At 37.3% G+C, this 22,354-nt stretch overlaps 1 protein-coding gene across 2 annotated transcripts in view; it reads left to right on the plus strand.

Annotated features, from left to right (window-relative positions):
• Positions 1-22,354, plus strand: part of AP2B1 (adaptor related protein complex 2 subunit beta 1) — a 127,761-nt gene that overhangs the window by 52,524 nt on the left and 52,883 nt on the right. For both annotated transcript variants that reach the window (XM_077749740.1, XM_077749741.1), the window contains exons 13-14: positions 5,278-5,537; positions 16,266-16,458. In XM_077749740.1, the coding sequence (XP_077605866.1) occupies positions 5,278-5,537; positions 16,266-16,458 (453 nt within the window). The remainder of the gene's footprint in view (positions 1-5,277; positions 5,538-16,265; positions 16,459-22,354) is intronic.

Below are 22,354 nucleotides of genomic sequence, written 5' to 3' on the forward strand. Positions count from 1 at the left end.
GCTTGTACCAATTTGAGTTGAAGGCAGTGTGATCTTGTGTTAATTAAGTTTGTTTATTTATTTTTTTAAGTTTATTTTGAGAGAGACAAAGCGTGAGTGGGGGAGGGGCAGGGGAGTGAGAATCCTAGGCATGATTGAACTCCCGCTATCAGTGCAGAGCCTGATGTGGGGGTTGAGCTCACAAACTGTGAGATCATGAACAGAGCTGAAGTCAGATGCTTAAACAACTGAGCCACCCAGGTCCCCTAAGTTGTGCTAATTTGAATTGGGTGGTGGGGTTCTATTTCTGGTACATTTATGGTTCAAGACACGCCTGAGCAAATTTCATTTTAATACTGCTCCTTTCCCATTTCAACAGTAGAGTTAATTAATACTTTTTGTTTTTACCTATGATGATAATTCAGTGAAGTAATGTGAAATATTTATGCTTCTAACCTTATTTTTATTAATAAAAATTTTTTTATGTTTGTTTATTTTTGAGAGAGACAGAGCACAAGTGAGGGAGAGGCAGAAAGAGGGAGACACAGAAATCAAAACAGGCTCCAGGCTCTGAGCTATTAGTACAGAGCACAGAGCCTTATGTGGGACTCGAACTCACGAACCATGAAATCAGAAGTCAGCCGAAGTCATACACTCAACTGACTGAGCCACCCAGGCGCCTCTGTGCTTGTAACTTTAAATAAAATGACAATTAATTAGAAATATTATTTCTAATGTAGGGGAAAAGGAAATGAACCCTTGAATCCAAGGTTTCATTTCAAAGGTATGTCTTCTCTGCTTTGGTAGTTATAGAGGAATCAGTTAAGAATACACACAGAAGTGTCCAGACTTTAATAATTACCCTGTAGAGCGTATGAAAGAAAAATTAAGATGAAGACTTCTCTATCTGTGAACTAGAGAACACCATTATCAAAATCACCTGTGCTGGACATGTAAATTCCTGGGCCTGATCTTGACATAATGAAAATCTCTTGTGAGGTGGCCCTAGTATCTGGCACTGAGTGTCTTTCCTGGTGTGTTGTAATGTTGATGTGTAATACAGTTTTCTGTTTTAGAGCATGTCTGGTAAGAATAATTTTGGAAGCTCTCAAGTTTTCTAGAAATGTACTATTTTTTCAGGGCACCTGGGTGGCTGAGTCAGTTAAGCATCAGACTTCGGCCCAGGTCATGTTCTCATGGTTCATGAGTTTGAGCCCTGCATCGGGCTCTGTGCTGACAGCTCAGAGCCTGGAACCTGCTTCAGATTCTATGTCTGTCTCTCTCAAAAATAAACATTAAGAAAAGAAAGCAGTCACACATCTGGTAATACAAAAATGTGGTACACACACACAACTCACACGCAAGAATGTTATTCAGCCATGAGAAAGAAGGAAATCCTCTGGTTTGTAACATGAATGGATCCCTAAGGGCATTATGCTAAGGAAGATAAGTCAGGCAAAGAAAGCAAATACTGTTGGTATCACTTATATGTGCAATATAAAAAAAAAGCCAAATTCATAGAAACAGGGTAGAATGGTGGTTACCAGGGTCTGGGTGGTGATGGGGCATGGGGAGATAGTGGTCAAAAGATACAAGCCTATAGTTAGAAGATGGGTAAGTTCTAGGGATCTAATGCACAGCATAATGATTATAGTTAATACTGTGTTATTGAAAGTTGTACTTGAAAGTTGCTAAGAGAGTAGGTCCTAAATGTTCTCCCTACAAGAAAGAAATGGTAATTAAGTGACATGATGAATATGTCAGTTAATGCTACAGTGGTAATTATTTTGCAGTATATTAAATGTACCAAACAACACATTGTACGTCTTTAATTTAAATAATGTTGTATGTCAGTTGTATCTCAATAAAGATGGGAAAAACATTAAAGAAGAAATAAAAAAAAATTGACTAGTTTCCCAGATCCTGGCAAGGAACTAGGGGGCTAACAAAAGCAGATCCAAAACAAATTTTCTGAGTCATCAAACATCAAGTGGCACCTTAAAATCATAAAGATTTCTATTTTTATGTCACATGTCTTGACTGGGCCTGATTTATTGTGAAGGCGGCCTCCACTAGTGAGGCAGTGATGACCAGCGTACAGTAGGCCTAAGACATCAGCCCTCACAACAGCAGTGTTCAAACGGTAGAGATCCTTGCCTGTTCTTTAACTTCAGGTTTTGGAAAATTTGCATTCATTTCTCACAGGAGGATATTTTTAAAGCGTGTGTCTATTAAGATTTACAGTGTGTATACCCTTTAATCCACTGATTCTATATGCAGCATTTTGCTCTATTGCAGTGTTTTGAATTTGTGAGGGACAGGAGGACTCTAAACTTTTATTATAGATGGACGTAGTTTTGTGAATCTCCACAGGAGTTTTTTATTTATTTATTTATTTAGCCATTTGTTAAGTATGTGCATAATAGAGGAGAGAAATAATTCGAAGTAAAAAGTATTCTATTTTCATCCATTAAATTGTATTATGAAGTTTAATATTTCAACAATATTACTAATCTATAAAGACAGAAGACTGAATTTTTCTGGTCAAGTGATGTGCAGTATTCATTTATATATCAACAAAAGCTGTGGTGGGGATTGCTTTCCTGACCTGAAACTTGAGAAACTGGTAGTCTATTATTTTAAAAAATCAACTTGTTTCTGGTGCCTAGGTGGCTCAGTCAGTTAAAGCATCAGACTTTAGTTCAAGTCATGATCTCATGGTTCGGTTTGTGAGTTCAAGCCTCACATTAGGCTTTCTGCTGTCAGTGGGGAGCCCGCTTCTGATCCTCTGTCTCCCTCTCTGCCCCTCCCCAGCTCATGCATGCATGGACGCTCTCTCTCTTAAAAATAAACACTAAAAAAAAGTCAACTTGTTTATGTTTTGTAATGTTCAAACTTTGTTTCCAAATAAAATAAGGAGGTTTCAGCATGCTATTTATAAGCCAATTACCCAGCTTCTCAAAAACAAAACAGACAATTCATGTAAATTGAATATTATCACTGTTTCTTTTTTTTTAACCCTGGCATTTCAAATACTACAAACATTTTATATGCTGTGTAACATGAACCTATGAACGTGATCAAGATTCTCTTGAGTTATATTTACCATTTTGATATTCTATTAACTGACTTGCCATATCTCAGTGTTCTTGATGCTTTTTTAAATTTTTGTTTTTGAGAGAGAGACAGAGACTGAGTAAGCAGGAGAGGGGCAGAGAGAGGGAGACACAATCTAAAACAGGCTCCAGGCTCTGAGCTGTTAGCATAGAGCCCAATGCAGTGCTCAAACTCAAACTGTGAGATCATGACCTGAGCCACCTGGGCACCCCTATGCTTTTTTGTTTTTAACCATTGGTCCACTCTGGGTGCAAATTAAACAATACATGACTAAGAAAAACCATATGAAATCATGTAGTCAAAACCATCGGGGTCACTGCGAGGGTTTATTAAGCTGGATGTTAGTGCTTTAAGTGGCAAAATCATGAACCAATTTATCTGCCTTCCTAGAAACTCACATGGAAGCCCTCAAATTGGCCTAGTTTTGAAGAAAATGTTTTTGTATGTATGTTTTAAGTAAAGATACTAAAACAGGGACTTATTGGGGCACTAAAACAGCTGGAACGCCAGCATATGGACATACTCTGAGAAGTCTGCTTTGTAATGTTCACATAAATGAATGCATGAATGGCAGGAAGGAGGGAGAAAGAGGCAACAATCTAAATGTCCATTGACAGGGCACTAGTAAATAATGATGCAGTGCTGTATATACAGGGGAAATTTGCAAGTGTATATGCCAGTGTGGAAAGCGCCTTGCAGAGAAGTATATATAATGTGAAGTTGGTTGTATATAAAATGAATGTATGTATACTTGGGAGCTCCGTGGAAGGACACATAATCACACTGTTAATATGGCTATCCTAGGGATGTAGAGTTAAAGTGGGGAAGGGTTGGATGTTTGGGGAGACTTAAAATTTTATTTATTTTAATTAAAAAATATTTTTTAAAAGATTTTGTTTTTACGCACCTAGTGTAGGGCTTGAATGCACAATCCCGTCGTCAAGAGTCATGTGCTCTACCAACTGAGCCAGCTAGGCACCCTGGAGACTTATTATTATCATTATTTTATTTATTTAGAGACTTATTTTTATATTACAATTTTTTTTTTTTTTTTGAGAGAGAGCAAGTGCGAGTAGAGGAGAGTGAGAAAGAGAAAGAATCCCAAGTAGGCTTCACACCCAGGGTGGAGCCCGACAGGGATTAATCCCATGACCTTGGGATCATGACCTGAGCAGAAATCAAGAGTCAGACACTCAACAGACAGCCACGCAGGCACTCCAATATATTATAGACTTCTAATTGTGATGTGGCATTGATGAATTTTTATTAGCTATGAGTATGAATAAAATCATTTAAAAACTACCACAGAAAAAACAAGACCATTAAATTAAAATGTCACCCCTTTGGGAAGCATTTAGTTCCATTATCTTCTTAACAGTTGTTTATTATTTTAGATAATAGTACCTCTCATACTATATTGTAATAATTAGTACTCTGGACTTATTAAAGTCAGGCACTGTGTGTTGTCATCTCTTTATTTCCAGGGCCTAGCCAGTGTCTCCATAGGAGATACTTAATAAATATTTGAATGAAGAAAGAAGGTATGGGTGAAGTATTTGTAAGATCTGTTTAATGAATAATCCTGCCTATGTTTGTTTATAGCAGTTAAAAAGCATTTGGGGGGGGGGGGGCAGTGCCCAAATAGCTCAGTCAGTTAAGTGGTCAACTTTGGCTCAGGTCATGATTTTCCGGTTTGTGAGTTTGAGCCCTGCATTGGGCTCTGTGCTGACATCTCAGAGCCTAGAACCTGCTTTGGGATTCTGTGTCTCTCTCCCACCCTCCCTCTCTCTCTGCCCCTCCACTGCTCATATGCACACACCCTCATGCGCGTTCTCGCTAGCTCTCTCAAAAATAAATAAACATTAAAAACATTTTTTAAAGCATTATTTTGATGTTCCAACGTCATCTCAAGGAGTTAATTTCTATCAGATTAAACTTCTATTTTCCTTTTCCCAATTTTCGATGAATTTTAATCTTAGGACTAACTATCTCAAGTTATATTTAAATTCTTTGGAACATTAGAGATGATAGAATTATTATATTAAAACTGTATTGAGTTTAAATACCTTAACAGCCAACTTTATAAATCACTACAGCTTTGCCTTGATATAAATCGAACAGGTTTGGTTTCTGTATGGAGAAAAATTCCATTTATACCTTCTTGCTCTTGCCTTTCATTAGGATTCTGATAATCCTGACCTTCGAGACCGGGGCTATATTTATTGGCGCCTTCTCTCAACGGACCCTGTCACAGCCAAAGAAGTAGTCTTGTCTGAGAAGCCACTGATCTCGGAGGAGACAGATCTTATTGAGCCAACTCTGCTGGATGAGCTAATATGCCACATTGGGTCTTTGGCCTCGGTGTACCATAAACCTCCCAATGCTTTTGTGGAAGGAAGTCATGGAATCCATCGCAAACACTTGCCAATACATCATGGGAGGTAAGCAGGTGAACTCGGTTTTGAGTGACAGTAACTCTTTAGATAAAGTTGGTCTTTCTCATATTTTTATAGCCTAGAAAAGAGCTTGCTATGCATTTTGCAAATTTACTATAATGCCCCAGGGGCTCCATCTAAATACCAGTGACCACATACATTATAGGTGAAAGGCTCTTCTATGTTCTGATCTGGGAAGTAGGTAAGATAACAACTTTAGAAAATGGTGAAGANTTTTTTTTTTTTTTTTTCCAGTCTATTTATTTTGAGAGAGACAGCATGAGTAGGGGAGGGGAAGAGAGAAAGAATCCCAAGCAGGTTCTGCATTGTCAGCACAGAGCCCAGTGCGGGCTATGAATTCAGGAAACTGTGAGATCATAGCCAAAATCAAGAGGCGGGTTCTTTAGTATATTCGCTGCCGAAGCGAGCACAAGAGGAGGGTTCCCTAAATTCCTTCCTTCTACTGGCTTTGGGCTCTGTTCTTTTTCTAGCACCTTAAGGTATAAGGTTAGATTTGGGATTTTTCTTGCTTTTTGAGGTAGGCCTATATTACTGTAATATTCCCTTTTAGAACAGCTTTTGGTACATCCCAAAGATTTGGGGATACAATATGAAAACAACTATGTTTTCATTTTCATTTGTCTCCTTGTTTTTGATTTCCTCTCTGATTAGTTGGTTAACCCATTCATTGTTTAGGAGCATGTTATTTAGCCTCTGTGTATTTATGTTCTTTCCAGCTTGTTTTCTTGTGATTGATTTCTAGTTTTATACCATTGTGGTCAGAAAACATGCGTGATACGATTTCAGTTTTTTGAATTTATGAGATTTGTTTTGTGGCCTAACATATCTGTTCTGGAGAACATTTGACAAAAATGTGTATTCTCCTGTTTTGGTATGTTCTGAGTGGGATGTTCTGCATGTATCTGTTAAAAAGCCTTCCGTCCTATGTGTCATTCAAAGCTGCTGATTGATTTTCTGGATGATTTCTGGATGACCTAAGTAGGGTGTTGTTTTCTACTGTTATTGAACTACTGTCAGTTTCTTTCTTGATATCTATTAATAGTTGCTTTATGTATTTAGGTGCTTCTATGTTAGGTACATAAATATTTTCAATTGTTATATCCTCTTGTTGGATACTTTCCAAGTCTATTTTGTCCAGTGTAAGTATTGCTACCTCATCTTTCTTTTTGCTTCCATTTGCATGGTAAATGTTTTTGCATCCCTTCATTTTCAGTCTGCACATCATTAGGTCTGAAGTGAGTCCCTTAATGGGCAGCATATAGGTGGCTCTTGCTTTTTTATCCTTTCAGCCACCCTGTGCACAGTTTTTTGATTAGGTCATTTACACAGAGTTGGGTGCAGCAGTGCTGTTCTAAGAGGGAAGACTATATTATAGCAACACCTTCCTGAGACCTAACTCAGGAAGTAAGTAAAATCTCTACCTAACCTTACACCTAAAAGAGCTAGGGAAAAAAACAAAGCTGGTAGAAAGAAGGAAATAGTAAAGATTAGAACCAAAAGAAATGAAATAGAGACTAAAAAAAAAACCAAACAAGCAATAGAATAGATCCAGGAAACTAGGTGTTGGTTCTTTGAAAAAAATCAATAAAATTGGTAAACATTTAGTCAGACTCCTCAAGAAAAGGATGAGAAAAGACTCAAATCAGAAGTGAAAGAGAAATAACTGATACCACAGAAATAAAAAGCATTAAAAGAGAATGAAAAATTATATATAGCAGATTGGACAACCTAGAAGAAATGTATGTTTCCTAGAAATCTGTAACCTTCTAAACTGAATGAGGAAGAAATAGAAAGCTTAAACAGACCTCTTACTAGCAATGGAATTGAATCAGTAATCAAAAAATTCCCAACAAACAAAAATCCAGAATCAGATGGATTCACAGGTAAATTCTATCAAATAGTTAATACTTATTCTTCTTAAATTATTCCAAAAAATAGAAGAGGAAGGAAGGCTTCCAAATTCACTCCATAAGGCCAGCATTACTCTGGTACCAAAACCAGATGAAGACACTACAGAATAAGAAAACTACAGGTCCATATCTCTGATGAATGAAGATTGAACATCTTCAACAACATATTAGCAAACTGAACCCAACAATACATTAAAAAAAGATTCACCTTGATCAAATGGGATTTTTTCCAGGGATACAAGCATAGTTCAGTATTCACAACTTAACGAACATAATGCATCACATTAACAAGAGAAAGGATAAAAACCATATGGTCACCTCACCAGACACAGAAGAAGCATTTGAGAACGTACAATATCCATTCATGACAAAAACTCTCAACAAAATAGGTTTAGAGGGAACATACCTCAACGTAAAGGCCATATATGAAAAACCTGTAACTACCATCATACTCAGTGGTGAAAAACAAAGCTTTTCCTTTAAGATTAGGAACAAGACAAGGATGTCCACTCTCTCACTTTTCTGGCTGTAGCAGTCAGACAAGAAAAAGAAAGAAAAGGCATCCAAATTGGTAAGGAAGAAGTAAAACTTGCAGTATTTGCAACTAACATACTATATGTAGAAAACGCTAAAGACCCCACCAAAAAACTATTAGACCTAATAAATGGACTCAGTAAAATTGTAGGATGTAAAATTAATATATAGAAATCTGTTGCATTTCTGTACACTGATATGTAAGTGGCAGAAAGATAAATTAAGACAATACCATTTAGGGGCACCTGGGTGGCTCAGTCGGTTAAGCTTCCGACTTTGGCTCAGGTCATGATCTCACAGTTTGTGGGTTCGAGCCCCGCGTCGGGCTCTGTGCTGACAGCTAGCTCAGAGCCTGGATCCTGTTTCAGATTCTGTATCTCCCTCTCCCTCTGACCCTCCCCTTCTCGTGCTGTCTATCAGAAAGAAAAAAAAAAGACAGTACCCTTTACAATTGTACCAAACCATAAAATACCTAGACATAAACTTAACCAAGGAGGTAAAAGACCTGTACTCTGGAAACTATAAAATTCTGATGAAAGAAATTAAGGACAGCACAAACAGAAAGATATTCCATGCTCTTGGATTTGAAGAACCCATATTATTAAAATGTCCATACTACCCAGAGCAATATACAGATTTAATGCAATCCCTATCAAAATACCAACTGCATTTTTCACAGAACTAGAACAAAGAATCCTAAAATATGTATGGAATCACAAAAGCCAAAACACTCTTGAAAAATAAGAACAAACCTGAAGGTACATAATTCCAGATTTAAAAATATACTACAAAGCTGTAGTAATCAGATAGTATGGCATTGGCACAAAAATAGACAAATAGATCAATGGAACAGGTTAGATGGTCCAGGAATAAACCCATGCTTTTGTGTTGGGAAACTATATAGCTACATGCAAAAGAATGAAACCAGACCTCTTTCTTACACAAAACACTGTATACAAAAATAAACCCAGAATGGATTAAAGACTTAAATGTGATACCTGAAACCATAAAATTCCTAGAAGAAAACATAGGCAGTAATTTCAGTGACCAAAGAAACATTTTTCTAGATCTGTCTCCTCAGGTGAGGGAAACAAAAGCACAATTACACTGTGGGGACTACACCAAAATGAAAGTCTTCTGGACAGCAAAGGAAGCCATCAAAAAAACAAAGAGGGAACCTACTAAATTCAAGAAGATATTTGTAATATCCAATAAGGGTGTTAATATCCAAAGTATATGAAGAGCTTACACAACTCAACAGCAAAAAACACAATACAATTTAAAAATGGACAGAGGACTTAAATAGACATTTCTCCAAAGAAAAGATGGCCAACAAACACATGAAAAGATGTTTAACTTCACTAATTAGAGAAATGCGAATTAAAACCACAGTGAGAGGGGCAGCCAGGTGGCTCAGTCAGTTAAATGTCCGGCTCTTGATTTTGGCTCAGGTCATTATCTCACAGTTTGTGAAATTGAACCCCACATTGCATGGAGCCTACTTGGGATTCTCTCTCGTCTCTTGTCTCTCTCTCTCTCTCAAAATACATAAACATTAAAAAAATAATAAAACCACAATGAGATATCACTATATACCTTTCAGAATGGCTAAAATCAGAAACATAAGAAATAACCAGTGTTGGCAGGATGTGGAGAAAATGAAGCACTTGTGCATTGTTGGTGGGAATGCACACTGGTGCAGCCACTGTGGAAAACAGTATGGAGGCTCCTTGAAAAGTTAATAGAATTACCACATGATCCAGTAATTCCCTATTGGGTATTTACCCAAAGAAAATGAAAACACTAATTCAAAAAGATACATGCACCCCTATGTTTATTGCAGCATTATTTACAATAGCCATGATATGGAAGCAACCTAAGTGTCCATCCATAGATGAATGGATAAAGAAGATGTGGTATATATACACTATGGAATAATACTCAGCTATACAAAAGAATGAAATCTTGCAGTTTGCAACAACATGGATGGACCTAGAAGGTATAATGCTAAGTAAAATAAGTTACTCAGAGAAAGACAAATACCCTATGATTTCCACATATGGAATTTAAGAAACCACATATGGCGGGGGAATAGGTAAAATAAAAGGATTAAGAGTATGCTTGATGAGCAATGGGTTAATGTATAGAATTGTTGAATCATTATATTGTATACCTAAAACTAATACAACACTGTATGTTAATTACACTTGAATTAAAAAAAAATAACAGCCTAGATTCAGTGTAGACATAGTTTTTCAATTACCTGTATTTTTTTTTTTTTTTTTTTTTTTTTTACAAAATTGATCATAATAGCAAGGGAATTCTGTTATGAACAGGTTCTCTGGTAACATGGAACTCTTGCTTTTTACTGATCTCAAAATTTTAATTTAATAAATTCTTAGAATGGATATATTGGAATTTTTTCAGAATCTCTTTCCTTCCTTCATCATAATAAACCTTAAACCTAAGTTTGATCCCAAAGTGATTAGAGTAATTAATGTGTGTCTTGTACTATTTTCTAATACATATTGCTGTTTAAGCGGTTCAGAGTAACCACTTTGTGTAGGGTTTATTGTTTTACAAATTAGGGTAGTCAACGTTTTCAGCTCTGTTTAAACTGTGGGCACAGATAAACAAAAAGGAAAGGTCAGTATCCAAGCAAATGTTTATTAATATTCATTAGTCTTTACTTAAGTTGACTCTCTGGTTTTAGGGCAGTTGCTGTGATTTTCACCCAGAGGAGTTGTGGCTTAGTAAGGATTAGGCCTTGTAACAGTAGGCCGTTTCGCCTGTAGGCAAACATACTTAACCTTCTCTAGATGTGATCATTTGACTTTTAAGTACATCCATCTCCTGGTCTGTTCTTTAAGTTTGGATAATAAATAGGGATTTTGTTTTTAACTTGCCTCTGTAACCATATTTATATGCCATTTAAATTACCTGTCTCCTGGTAACTTTTGACTCTTGGATGGGGAAAGTGAAACAAATCAACAAATAAAAACAACCATTTCTAGAACACAACCAATATTTAAACTATAAAAAGAAACACAATCTCTTACATAAAGTTTTTATCTGATTAATAGTCCTTAATTTCTTATCTTCACAATTCCTTATGTGGTTGCTTTTTAGATAATTTTTTGGTCCATTTGTGCTTGTATTGTCTTTTTAAAGGAAACACAAATGCATAAAAATCCCTTTTGAAATAAATAGGGATGATATATTGCTACAAATGGCATATCCATATTAGTACTAACATTACCTAGCTCTCTTCTGCATTATACAGTTAAGAAATGATATGCCTCTGAAATGAATTACAGCTATGCTGTAAAACCTTATCCTGCTTATTCTAGAGATCTGAAAATGGTTACTTAACGAAATCTTTTAAAAATCACTTGGAAAAGGGAAAAGTGCTTTTTTTTTTTTTTAACGTTTTATTTATTTTTGAGAGAGAGAGACAGAGTGAGCAGGGAGGGTCAGAGAGAGAGGGAGACACAGAATCTGAAGCAGGCTCCAGGCTCTGAGCTAGCTGCCAGCACAGCTGGACTCGTGGGCTCAAACCCATGAGTCGAGTCGTGAGATCATGACCTGAGCCGAAGTAGGATGCCCAACCTACTGAGCCACCCAGGCACCTGGGAAAAGTGCTTTTGAGTTGGGTATTGCTTACTAAAACTTGGGTTCTTTGTGGGGGTCGGTGTGCAATGGTAAATAGTAGTCTAATTTAGAAAAATCTCATCTTTTAAAAATATTGCTTTGGCAACAGTTATGCAGTTATTTCCCAGGAGTTTAAGATGGGAAACATTTTCACATTAACTTTCTTGTGTTTGTCATTTAGAAAGAATGTATAATGATTTACCATTTTCTTGTAGAAACTATGGGAGCATTTACTTCTTTTCATTTAACACACTTTACCTTCTCATGGAAGGAAAAATATGTGTGTTGTTACCTGTTCTGCCTTCTATTTAGAGGTACTGATTGATAAAAACAATATGACAGAATACTTCTTAAATGGCACATGTCATAAGATGATAGAATTTCATGTTCAGAGAATATCTTTTATAGAGATTTCATAGATTTCTTGGCAGGTGAATATGAAATTGCTTCCCTTTTTGACTTCCTTATTAATTTTTGGCTATATTTGCACCTCTTCCTCCAATCTAGATACTTCTTATCTTGGCTTCCTTGACACTTTTTGCTCCTGTCATCTTTCTTAGATTGTTTTTCTGTGTTTTATCTTTGCCATTCTCTTCTCTGTGTTCATTCTCTTCTCTGATCATTAATCTTGATGGTGTCACAAGGCTCATTCTGAACCTTCTCTTTCTGTGCTTCTCTTTGTATTCCTTTAGGGAACTGATCTACTCAACATAGATACCACTGATCTGTTACAAGGCTTTACAGTTTACACGATGTTTTCATTTCATCCTCCTTAAAATAGATCCTTGTGTTTTGATGACATTGTTAGCATTTTATTGATGAGGAAAATTTGTCTCAGAGAAGTTGTCACTTGCCCAAGATGACACAGTTGGTAATTATTGGAGCCAATTCTTGATCTTTGTCTTCTTAATCTAGACCATCTACTCTTTACACCACACCCCATGGTACTCTGCTGATTTCACCTGAGATGTGTGTTTGAACTTCTTCCCAATATACTCCTTGAACTCTGACTGCCAGGCTCTTTTCCTAAGCTGTTAGATTTCTTGATTTGTTTTTCTTACTTTAAACTTAACAGTTGAAAACAGCATTTATATTTTCCATCATCCCTTCAGATTTCCACTGTAATTATGAGGAACATCACTAGTTTTTTTGCTTCTTAGTTTTTGTTTATTCTCCAAAATTTGGATAATAATCAAATTGATTATTCATTCTTCATTCTTGTATGTTCAAGAAAATGTTATTAAAGGAATTTTTACAGTGTTTTTTTTTCCCTTTGTATTATATAAATCTTAGTAAACATGCAAGATAGGGTGGTATGGCAAACTTCTGTTTCCTTGTCCCTCAGCTTCCCCAGTTACCACTGTTTTGCCAATTTTGTTTCATGTATTACCCCCACAATTTTTTACCTTTTGAGGGAGCTAGAGTATCTTAAGTCAAATTCCAGACCTCCTATCATTTCACCCATAAGTATTTTACTGGTGTCTCTAATAGATAAGGATTTTTTTTAAATGACAATAAATTATCAAGCCTAGCAAAATACACTTAATATTGAATAAGCAGTTTGCACTACTTCCCGATTTTAATTGTAATTCTCTATTTTCTTTTAAAATTTATCTAAGATTGGTTTTATTTATTTTTTTAATGTTCGGAAAAATTCAGTGAAGCCATTTCAGCCTAGAATTTTCTTGTGCAATTTTCCCCATTTTTGAAATTGATAAATCATTTATAGTAATCTTTAAAAAATGTTTTTTAATTTTTTTTATGTCTCTATTTTGAGAGACAGAGAGCAAGCGGGGGAGGGGCAGAGAGAGGGAGACACAGAATCTGAAGCAGGCCCAGGCTCTGAGCTATTAGCACAGAGCCCCATACTGGGCTCCAACCCACAGACTGTGAGATCATGACCTGAGCCGAAGTCAGACACTTAACAGACTGAGCCACCCAGGAGCCCCCCCAAAATTTTTTTAATGTTTATATATTTTGAGAGAGAGAGAGAGAGCAAGCATGAGCAAGCACCATTGGGGAAAGGGCAGAGAGAGAGGGAGGCACAAAATCGAAAGCAGCCTCCAGGCTGCTTAATGTGGGGCTCAAACCCATGAACTGTGAGATCATGACCTGAGCCGAAAGTTGGACATTTAACCAACTGAGCCACCCAGATGCCTCTCATTTATAGTAATGTTAATGGTGTACTAACTTTTAGTGTATAGCTCACCACATGTTTACATTTGTATACAAGGATAACCACCACCCTGATCAGATATTTTCAGCATCTTTAGAAGATTTCTCATGTCCCTTTGCCATTAATACCCACTCTCCAGAGATATCTGTTGTTTTGACTTCCATCACTACAGTTTTGCTTATTTTTTTTTTTAAGTTTATTTATTTTGAGAACGAGACAGAGCAGGGCAGAGAGAGCATCCAAAGCAGGCTCTGTGCTGTCAGAGTGGAGTCTGACATGGGACTCGAGCTCATGAACCATGAGATTATGACATGAGCCGAAATCAAGAGTTGGATGCTTAACTGACTGAGCCACCCAGGCATCCCTTGCTTATTCTTGAACATGATATAAGTCAGTTGTATGATTTATGTATACAACATGAGTTGTATGTTCCTATTTATTGGTATGTAGTATTCCATTGCCCGAACATGCCACAATTTATTTATATCTTCCCCGGTTGATGTACCTTTGGATTGTTTTCAGTTTGGGGCTCTTATGGATAAAGCTGCTATGAATATTCTTATGTATGTCTTGGTAGACTTATGTACATACTTCTCCTGTATACACACCTAGGAATGGAATTGCTGGGTCATAGAATAGGTGTATAGTAGCTATACGAGACACTGCCAGTTTCCCTGAGTGATCAGGAAATACACTCCTCCTAGCAGTGTATAAGAGTTCTAGGTGACCCACATCCTCAGGAGCACTTGGGATTGTCAGTCATTTTAATAAATTTTACCATTCTGGTGGATGTGTGGCAGGGCCTTGTTTTAGTTTTCATTTGTATTTTTCTGTTGAGTAGAGGTGGCTTAAATCCGTCTTCATGTTTATAGACATGATCCTCTTTTAGTAGAGGACCCTCTACTTATAGTTATCTAGATCCTTCTTTGTGACATGCCTGATCTTCTCCCTGTTTTTTAACGAGTTCTCTTTGTAGAAATTGTTTAGTGATTGAATGACTTTTAGGAATCTTTTATGTGATTTGGATTCACATCTTTTGTCAGATACATGTTTTGCAAATATCTTTTTGTAGTCTGTGAGACAAAGTCTCATTTTTTTGTAAATGGTGATGTTTGAAGAAAAGATGCTCTCAGTTTTAATGAAGTCCAGGTCATCACTTTTTTTTCCTTTTATACTTAGGGTTTTCTGTAAAAACTTTTGGCCACTTTAGGGCCATCAAGTTACTGTCTTAGGTTTTCTGCTTCACATTTGTGTTTGCTGTGGCTCTTCAAGTTTCATTTTGTGAGGTAATAAGAGTGAAGTCATTTTTTTCTCATACAGCTATCCAGTTGACCCAACATCACCTATAATCTCTTGGTGCTCACTACTTTTTATTTTTGTGTGTGGTTGCTGTAGCATTTTAGATTACTCTTCACTGATCCCCATGCTTATTCTCCCATCTTCAGTCCATTTTCTATACAGCTAGCTGTTAATGTGTCTATAACTTTTTTAGTTCTTTGTGCAAATCAAAGTGATTCTATATTGCCTATCACAAAAAATTAACTTCCCAGACTAGTTTCCAAAGTTTTATCTCTCTCATTTTCTCTTTCCCAAAAATCTTAATCCCAGTCCTTTGTTCTGCCAATATAATATTTTCACCACCTCTGTTGTCAGATTGTTCATTTCTGTACCTTTGTACAAACCATTTCTTCCTTTTGGGAAGGTCTCTCCCTAGTAGTTCCCCATTAACTGTTTTTCAAAATCTAGTCATAAAACCATTCTCAGAAGCATTTAGAATCAGCCCCACCTGGTTTTGCATCTAAATCTTGTCAGTATGTAGATGCTCATATGATACTCAGTTCTTCTGTTACACAGTGAATGTACTTTCCAGTCATTTTGTAAATGCTGCTTTTAGTTGTTGTTTGAGTATTGTGGACAGGACATATATTTTCCTTTTTTTAAAATATTGCCCCAGAGGGTGCCTGGGTGGCTCAGTCAGTTGAGTGTCCAGCTCTTGATTTCAGCCCAGGTCATAATCTTATGGTTCATGGGTTCAAGCCCTACATTGGGCTCTGCACGCTGGCAGCACAGAGCCTGCTTGGGATTCTCAGTCTCCCTTTCTCTCTGCCCCTCCCCTGCTTGCGTTCTTTCTCTCTCAAATAAACAAACTTAAAACAAAAATATTGCCCTGGGGTTCTCATTATGGTGCTACATCATAGAGTAGGTGCTCAGTTAAAATGGACAGATGAGGTTCTATAGTATACATTTATTTTCTTTTAGCAGCTATATTTTGATTAAAAATAAGAATTGCTGTCATCTCTTTGTGTATATTAATAAATAATTATAAAATAAGAGGTTTTTTCCCTCTTGTGTTTTATAGATTTGACGTTCATTTGTTGCCTTGTTATTATGTCCTGGGGGAAACTGACTTTTCTCTTTTTTCTTTTGTGTGTGTGAATCCAGCACTGACGCAGGTGACAGCCCTGTTGGCACCACCACTGCCACCAACCTGGAGCAGCCTCAGGTTATCCCCTCTCAAGGTGACCTTCTAGGAGACCTTTTAAACCTTGACCTTGGTCCCCCAGTCAATGTGCCACAGGTGTCCTCCATGCAGATGGGAGCAGTGGATCTCTTGGGAGGAGGTCTAGATAGTCTGGTGAGTATCTTTCTTCTGTCTTTCTTTTCGCTATTTTTAATTCTTGATGTGCTATAAAAAGCTTTAGATTATTCAACATTTTAGAATCAGACCTTTCCTTGATGAGCAGACCAATGTCCTTTGATAAAGGACAGGATTATTTGTCTTCAGAGAATTAATTGATACCCTCAATTAATTAATTGGTATGGGGGCACATTTGCACCTGCACAGGATGGTTTTGTTGCCCTGCCTCTAAATAGAACTTGTGATGTTTAGCCAACCTGTTGTTCAGCAATCTTAATATTTAGTATCTTTTCCAGAGCTTATTATTGTTCCTGCTTCTTAACTCTGGATAGCCCCTGTAATTCCTTTTTCCCTGAACAGATTGTAAATGACCTCAGAGAGATTATCTTACCTTGAAGCTTTCAAACCTTTNTTGAGGCAGCCATTTGAGCCGTATGTGTAAAAAATGTACCTTTATTACAGTTGGGAAGTACTTGGTTCTTTTGCCCCCCCATCTTCCTCCCACCCATACTTCCAATTTAATTAGCTTCCAGGATTCTAATAATAAAAGGCTCCAATGTCCAGAGTATCTGTGACTATGTGCTACCAGTGGGAACTAAAATTAGTTTTTGTTGCTGTACAAGATAATTGAGAAATATTAAGGATGACCTTCAATCTGTGTAGCGAAGGCTAGAAAAATAACAGGTCACATCACATGGCTCCCTGCAAACTAGGTTTTTAATTGTGGTGGAATTAGAGGGACTCTTTTAGCTCATTTGCACATGTTTGTATGTAAAGAAGCCCAAACAAACTTATTTTGCAACATGAGAAATTGGAGGACATGCCATAGATAGGAAAATGTATGTTCTCAGAGATTACATAATGCATTATGTCTGGGATTTATGCCAGCTAGTACAGGTGCGTCTAATTTTTGGCTGGCAGAGGGTGTGAGAAAATAGGGGTACAGCCCTATCTCTGTGGGTTGTGCATTTTACTCATGGAAAGTCACTGCTTTCAGAGTCTGCACACTGACAAAGCGCTGGACTCCAGATCATAGGGATGCAGGTAGCACTCCTTATTGCCTTTGTTGGTAAAGTAAGCATTTGCTTTTCATAGCCCTGTCTTCAAGGAGTGGGGTTGACTGATTATATAAAAATAGCTTCCACATGTGGTCGTTCTGCATGGCTGTATAGCTTCCATGCAGACTCAGAGGAGTCTCTGGGGTCTCTCAGGAGACTAATCAGTGACTACAGAAACAATCACGGAGACTCCCAGAAATCCCACATAAACACTGAAATAGCTCTTCCCATTCTGTTGACAAACCACCTGCAAGTTACATGTTATATCCTTCTCAAGTTTATGCCCTGCAGCCTACTGATGGCTGACAACATAATGGATTCATTGAACCTAAGAATGACAAAGAAATTAAGCTTGAAGGATGGAGGGGAGAAAGAGGCCCTTTATTTTAATGTTGTCTGGCTCAGGATTTTCTGCTCTTGACCCACTTTAGCAGGGAAAAAAAGAGACATGTTATTTCTGTGTGGCTTATATTAGTTGCTGGCCCTTAATGCCAGTGAGTTTTCTCCTTATATTTTGCTTAGCTATCCATAAGTGTTACTTCAAATAGAAAAATTGTTACATTTTTAGGTTGTAGTAGCTGAAGTCACACATGGGCCTTTTGTTTATTTGTTTCTCTTTTTGGTAAAAGATGTTCTTTTGGGGGTGGGGAGTATGTTGTTTCTCCATTTGGATTTATAAATCCATAGCCTTTGCTGTGTAGGCCCAGTAATGTTCCTATGTAACTCTATTATTTTACCTTTTGCTGACTTCAGTATTCACAATGGTATAGTTGGTATTATAGCCCTAAAAAGTCATGTGGTTTTCAACTTATTCTGTGATGTAAATATATCTCAGAAATTAAAATAAGGAGTAAAAGTTTTGCTTTGTATGGGGTTAATACATATTCACTTAGAGAACTAAGATCATTTTAAGAGACTGTCACAAAGAAGGCCTAAACTTGGCTGTGTGGAAGATGAGTTTCCAAGACAGCCAGTGCTATGGCATTTTTAAAATGCTTTATTGTTCTTGTGTAAGTCATCTAATTTAAAGGGAAAAGAGTCCTCAAAGTTTTTACTTAATCTACTTAGATAGTACTGTTTCTTGAATGAATCTTTTCCTTATAGTAATGTTTCTCAAACTATAATGTCAATCTATATAAATCCTATAAATCTCCTGGAGATCTTGTATAAGGCAGATTCTGATAAAGTTGGTTTGGGGTGAGACCTGGGAGTCTGCATTTCTAACAAGCTCCTGGGTCCATGCGTCAGATTTTGCATAGTAAAGCCATAGAATTTCACTTTGAACCACTTCAGTTTGATGCTTGAACCGTAGCTGTTAGTAAACTCGATGCCTTTTTCTCTTGACTTCAGTAGTAAACACACTTCTGGAAATGGCTTCTCCTCTGCCGCAAATTGAGGGAGGGATAGAAACTCTTGAAATTAATTTCTTAAAGGATCTTCTTTTTACTGTCTCGGATGAATAGCATTCCTTAGGAGTGTTAGAATTTGACCCAGATCCCTGTGTAAAATTTGGCCTGGGTTAGAGCTATGTGTTCACCTGGCAAGCAGCACTTGTTACCTTAGTGTTGACTTCAGAAGGGCAGTCAGCAAGGCCTCTACAGTGCTTCTGCTGCTCTTTTCATTGCTTACTGATGGAACCCTACCCATAGGGGTCAGTGGTGTGCTGCTCATGAAGCATGGCAGTTACTAACCTTTGATTTAAGCTTTGGGGTTCTCAACTCCACCTGCATAATTAGTCCCACATTAGTACCATGTTAAAAAAATACTATCAGTGTTTGGGCCCAACCCTAGAGCAATTAAGGAGAATTTCTGAGAGACAGGACCTAGACACTGGTAATTTTGGAAAGATACCCAAGTTATTGTAATTTTACATCCATGGTTCAGAACATTGAACCAAAGGAAGTTCTGAATAGAGTTAGGTAGAGATGTTAAAAATTGATCTCTAAGCCCAGACAGTGGTTTCCACGGAAGATTTATATTCTGGTGAACCTCTTCAGTGCCTTCTATAAAAACAGATGTCTCTGACTTTACCTCTGTTCCTTCCCCGCCATGGCATTTTTCTGTTATGATTTGCAATTAGGTGGTTGAGCCTACCGGAAATTGGCCAGGAGTTGATTTGACCAATTTAGATTTAGTTGTTCAGTCCCAGGGTTCTTTTTACCTTTACTCACTTTGCATAATTGAAGACCGGAAATTGTTTTTATATTTTGAATTGTCTCCCATTTTTCTGTTCCTCAGTCTTAAAACTTGGTATTTACTAGAGAATGTTACTGTTCTTCTCTTTTCATATTCTTGTGATCCTCCCATTAGGTCTTGTTTACCTTCTTTGATTATTGCACTTACAAAATTTTGAGATTTAGTGAATTGAGGCTTTTTCTAGAATTGTTAATATTTACCAGTTTATCATTATTATTATTCTTATTTGCCATAACACACCTGAAGACTGCAGCCTTCTTCCATCAATAACAGTGACCCTTAACAGCTATGATTTTTAAACCAAAAGAAGAGTGGGGATATTGTTTTGATATAGAGAAAATACACACACAGGGGTGCCAGGGTATTGGTTGAGCATCCAACTTCAGCTCAGGTCATGATCTTGCAATTCATGAAGTCAAGCCCCACATCGGGTTCGCTGCTGTCATCGCAAAACCAACTTTGGATCCTCTGTCCACCCCTATCCCCCCACCCTTCCCCTGCTTTCTCTCTCTCTCTCTCTCTGTCACTATCAAAAATAAACATTAAACACAAACACACCATGCCTCCTAGTTGATTCTTATTTATTTATTTATTTATTTATGAGGCAGGCATCTTTGAAAATCTTTGATTTAGGCAGAGCTGCAGATTTAAAAAATAATGCTTTTTCATCACCATACTTGAGTCAAAATGGGTTTCCTCCATATTTTCACTCTCCTTACTGAAGTAACCTCATTTTTAGTTTCTGCTTGCCTTAGCATATTCCCTTTTGGTTGAACTCTGCAGATAGTTTCCTCCTTCTGTTAATATAAACTTAACTGTCACCTTGATGTTGGGTGAATTATATTGAAACTTTCATGGTTGATGTAAAGCAGGATAATATACTATCTAAATGTAAGCTTACAAAAGTAGTTACTTGGGTCTTTGTTCCTTAGTTTCAGAAATCGTGTATGGGTCTTTCGGTGCCTCTGTACAAAATCTAAGAAAGTGCTTGTTCTGGGTAGTGTGACTTTTCTGACAGTGTAAATCCTGGTTTGGTGTAGTGTTAGCAGGTGACTTGACGCCCATGAGCATAACTCCTACATACAGCATTTTGCTGGTAAGTCTGACATCTATGAGGATCACTAAAGTAATAATAACTGAATCTTGATTTTTTGTTGTTGTTGTTGCCTTTACTTTCAGGATGTCAGCATAGACCTTGGCTAAACTATAGCCTTTTGTTCATCCAAGGTGCTGTGCATTATTCTATTTAGATAACTGGCGCTATTGTACATGAAGAATGGGAAGGAAGCATTATGCCCTTTCTCTTTGCTGACAAAGGTTTTCCTGCCAGAGAAATGTCCTTTCAGTGTGCCCAGCTGGAACAGTGTAGGATAGAGGAGAAACAGCCTTTTCCTAACTCCAGTGTATGTTTTTCAAATCCTCCCACTCTATATTTGTGGTTTTTTTCCAGTATAATTAACCTGCAGTGTTTTATCAGTACCAGGTGTACAGTATAGTGACTCAGCAATTCTCTACATTATTCAGTGCTCACCACGATAAATGTGCCCTCCCACCTTGTTTCTTTTGTTTTTGCCTTTCAGAAATTTTAAGTTAAGAACTATTTTAGTGATAATTTTAGGTTTTTTTAGCCCACAGGACTACATACTAGCTACTACATAATAGCTTTGCGTCTTCCTATTTCTTCCTCTGGAAAAGATTGCAGTGGTTAAAGAGCTTAAGTTTTAGAGTTGGTGGTGTTGTGGAGAGGTTTTTGAATTATAGCCCAGTTTTGCCTGATAAATTGTTCAGTATGATTTCTGTAACCCCACTGTCTTTTTATCAATGTGTAGATTTGACCAAGGCTGGCCTCGGGCAATTTGGGGGAATAATTACTCAATACTGAGTTCCTGTTTCTGTTCTAGTTTCCTGTGCTGGAACTCTTATAATTTCTAATCCTCAAAATAACTATGCAAGGAAATTGGTATTGAGCCCCATTTTATAGAAAAGGTTTTCATAGCAAGTAAGTCTCAGAGTCAAGATTTGAACCCAAGGCTATCCTGTGATTCTTTCAGTTTGTTATTGTCATCTTCTAGAATAGAGTCCAGTATCACTTAACTTTGTTCCTTCTCTAACTGAGGAGTACACAGTCTGGAGTACTCAGCAGAATGCAGGATGCATTTATAGCTGCAGAATAAATTTGGTTCACCGTCTTGCAGTGTCATTCTTATTTGATGGTAAGGAATATAAACACAGACGAAACACTGCTGTGTTAAGGCTTAGAATGTAAAATTGGATGAATGTTTAAGATAAAGCACAAGGCTTGTTTGCCCTATGCCTCTTCTCATTGTATGTCCGAGGTACACGGGATATAGGAGTTTGGGCTGACGTGCCACTAGGAGGCACATGAAAGCTTTAGAAAAACTGTAGAAGTGTATTCATTTGTGAAAACAAGGATCAGATTAAGTTCATGTATCTATCTTGCAGCAAAAGGAACAGATTGTTCATCTTACCCTCTTTGTAAGCAGAGCCACAAAATCCTATCTTCTCATCTCTTTGGCAGTGAGCTGTGATATAAACCACTAGTGCTATCAGAGCAAATAAATGATGCACAGGGCATTCTGCTGAAAACTTGCTATCAGAACTGCTCAGACAATAATACA

This window comes from Crocuta crocuta, unplaced genomic scaffold (genome assembly GCF_008692635.1).
Source record: "Crocuta crocuta isolate KB4526 unplaced genomic scaffold, BGI_CrCroc_1.0 scaffold149, whole genome shotgun sequence".
NCBI classification, from domain to species: Eukaryota; Metazoa; Chordata; class Mammalia; order Carnivora; family Hyaenidae; genus Crocuta; species Crocuta crocuta.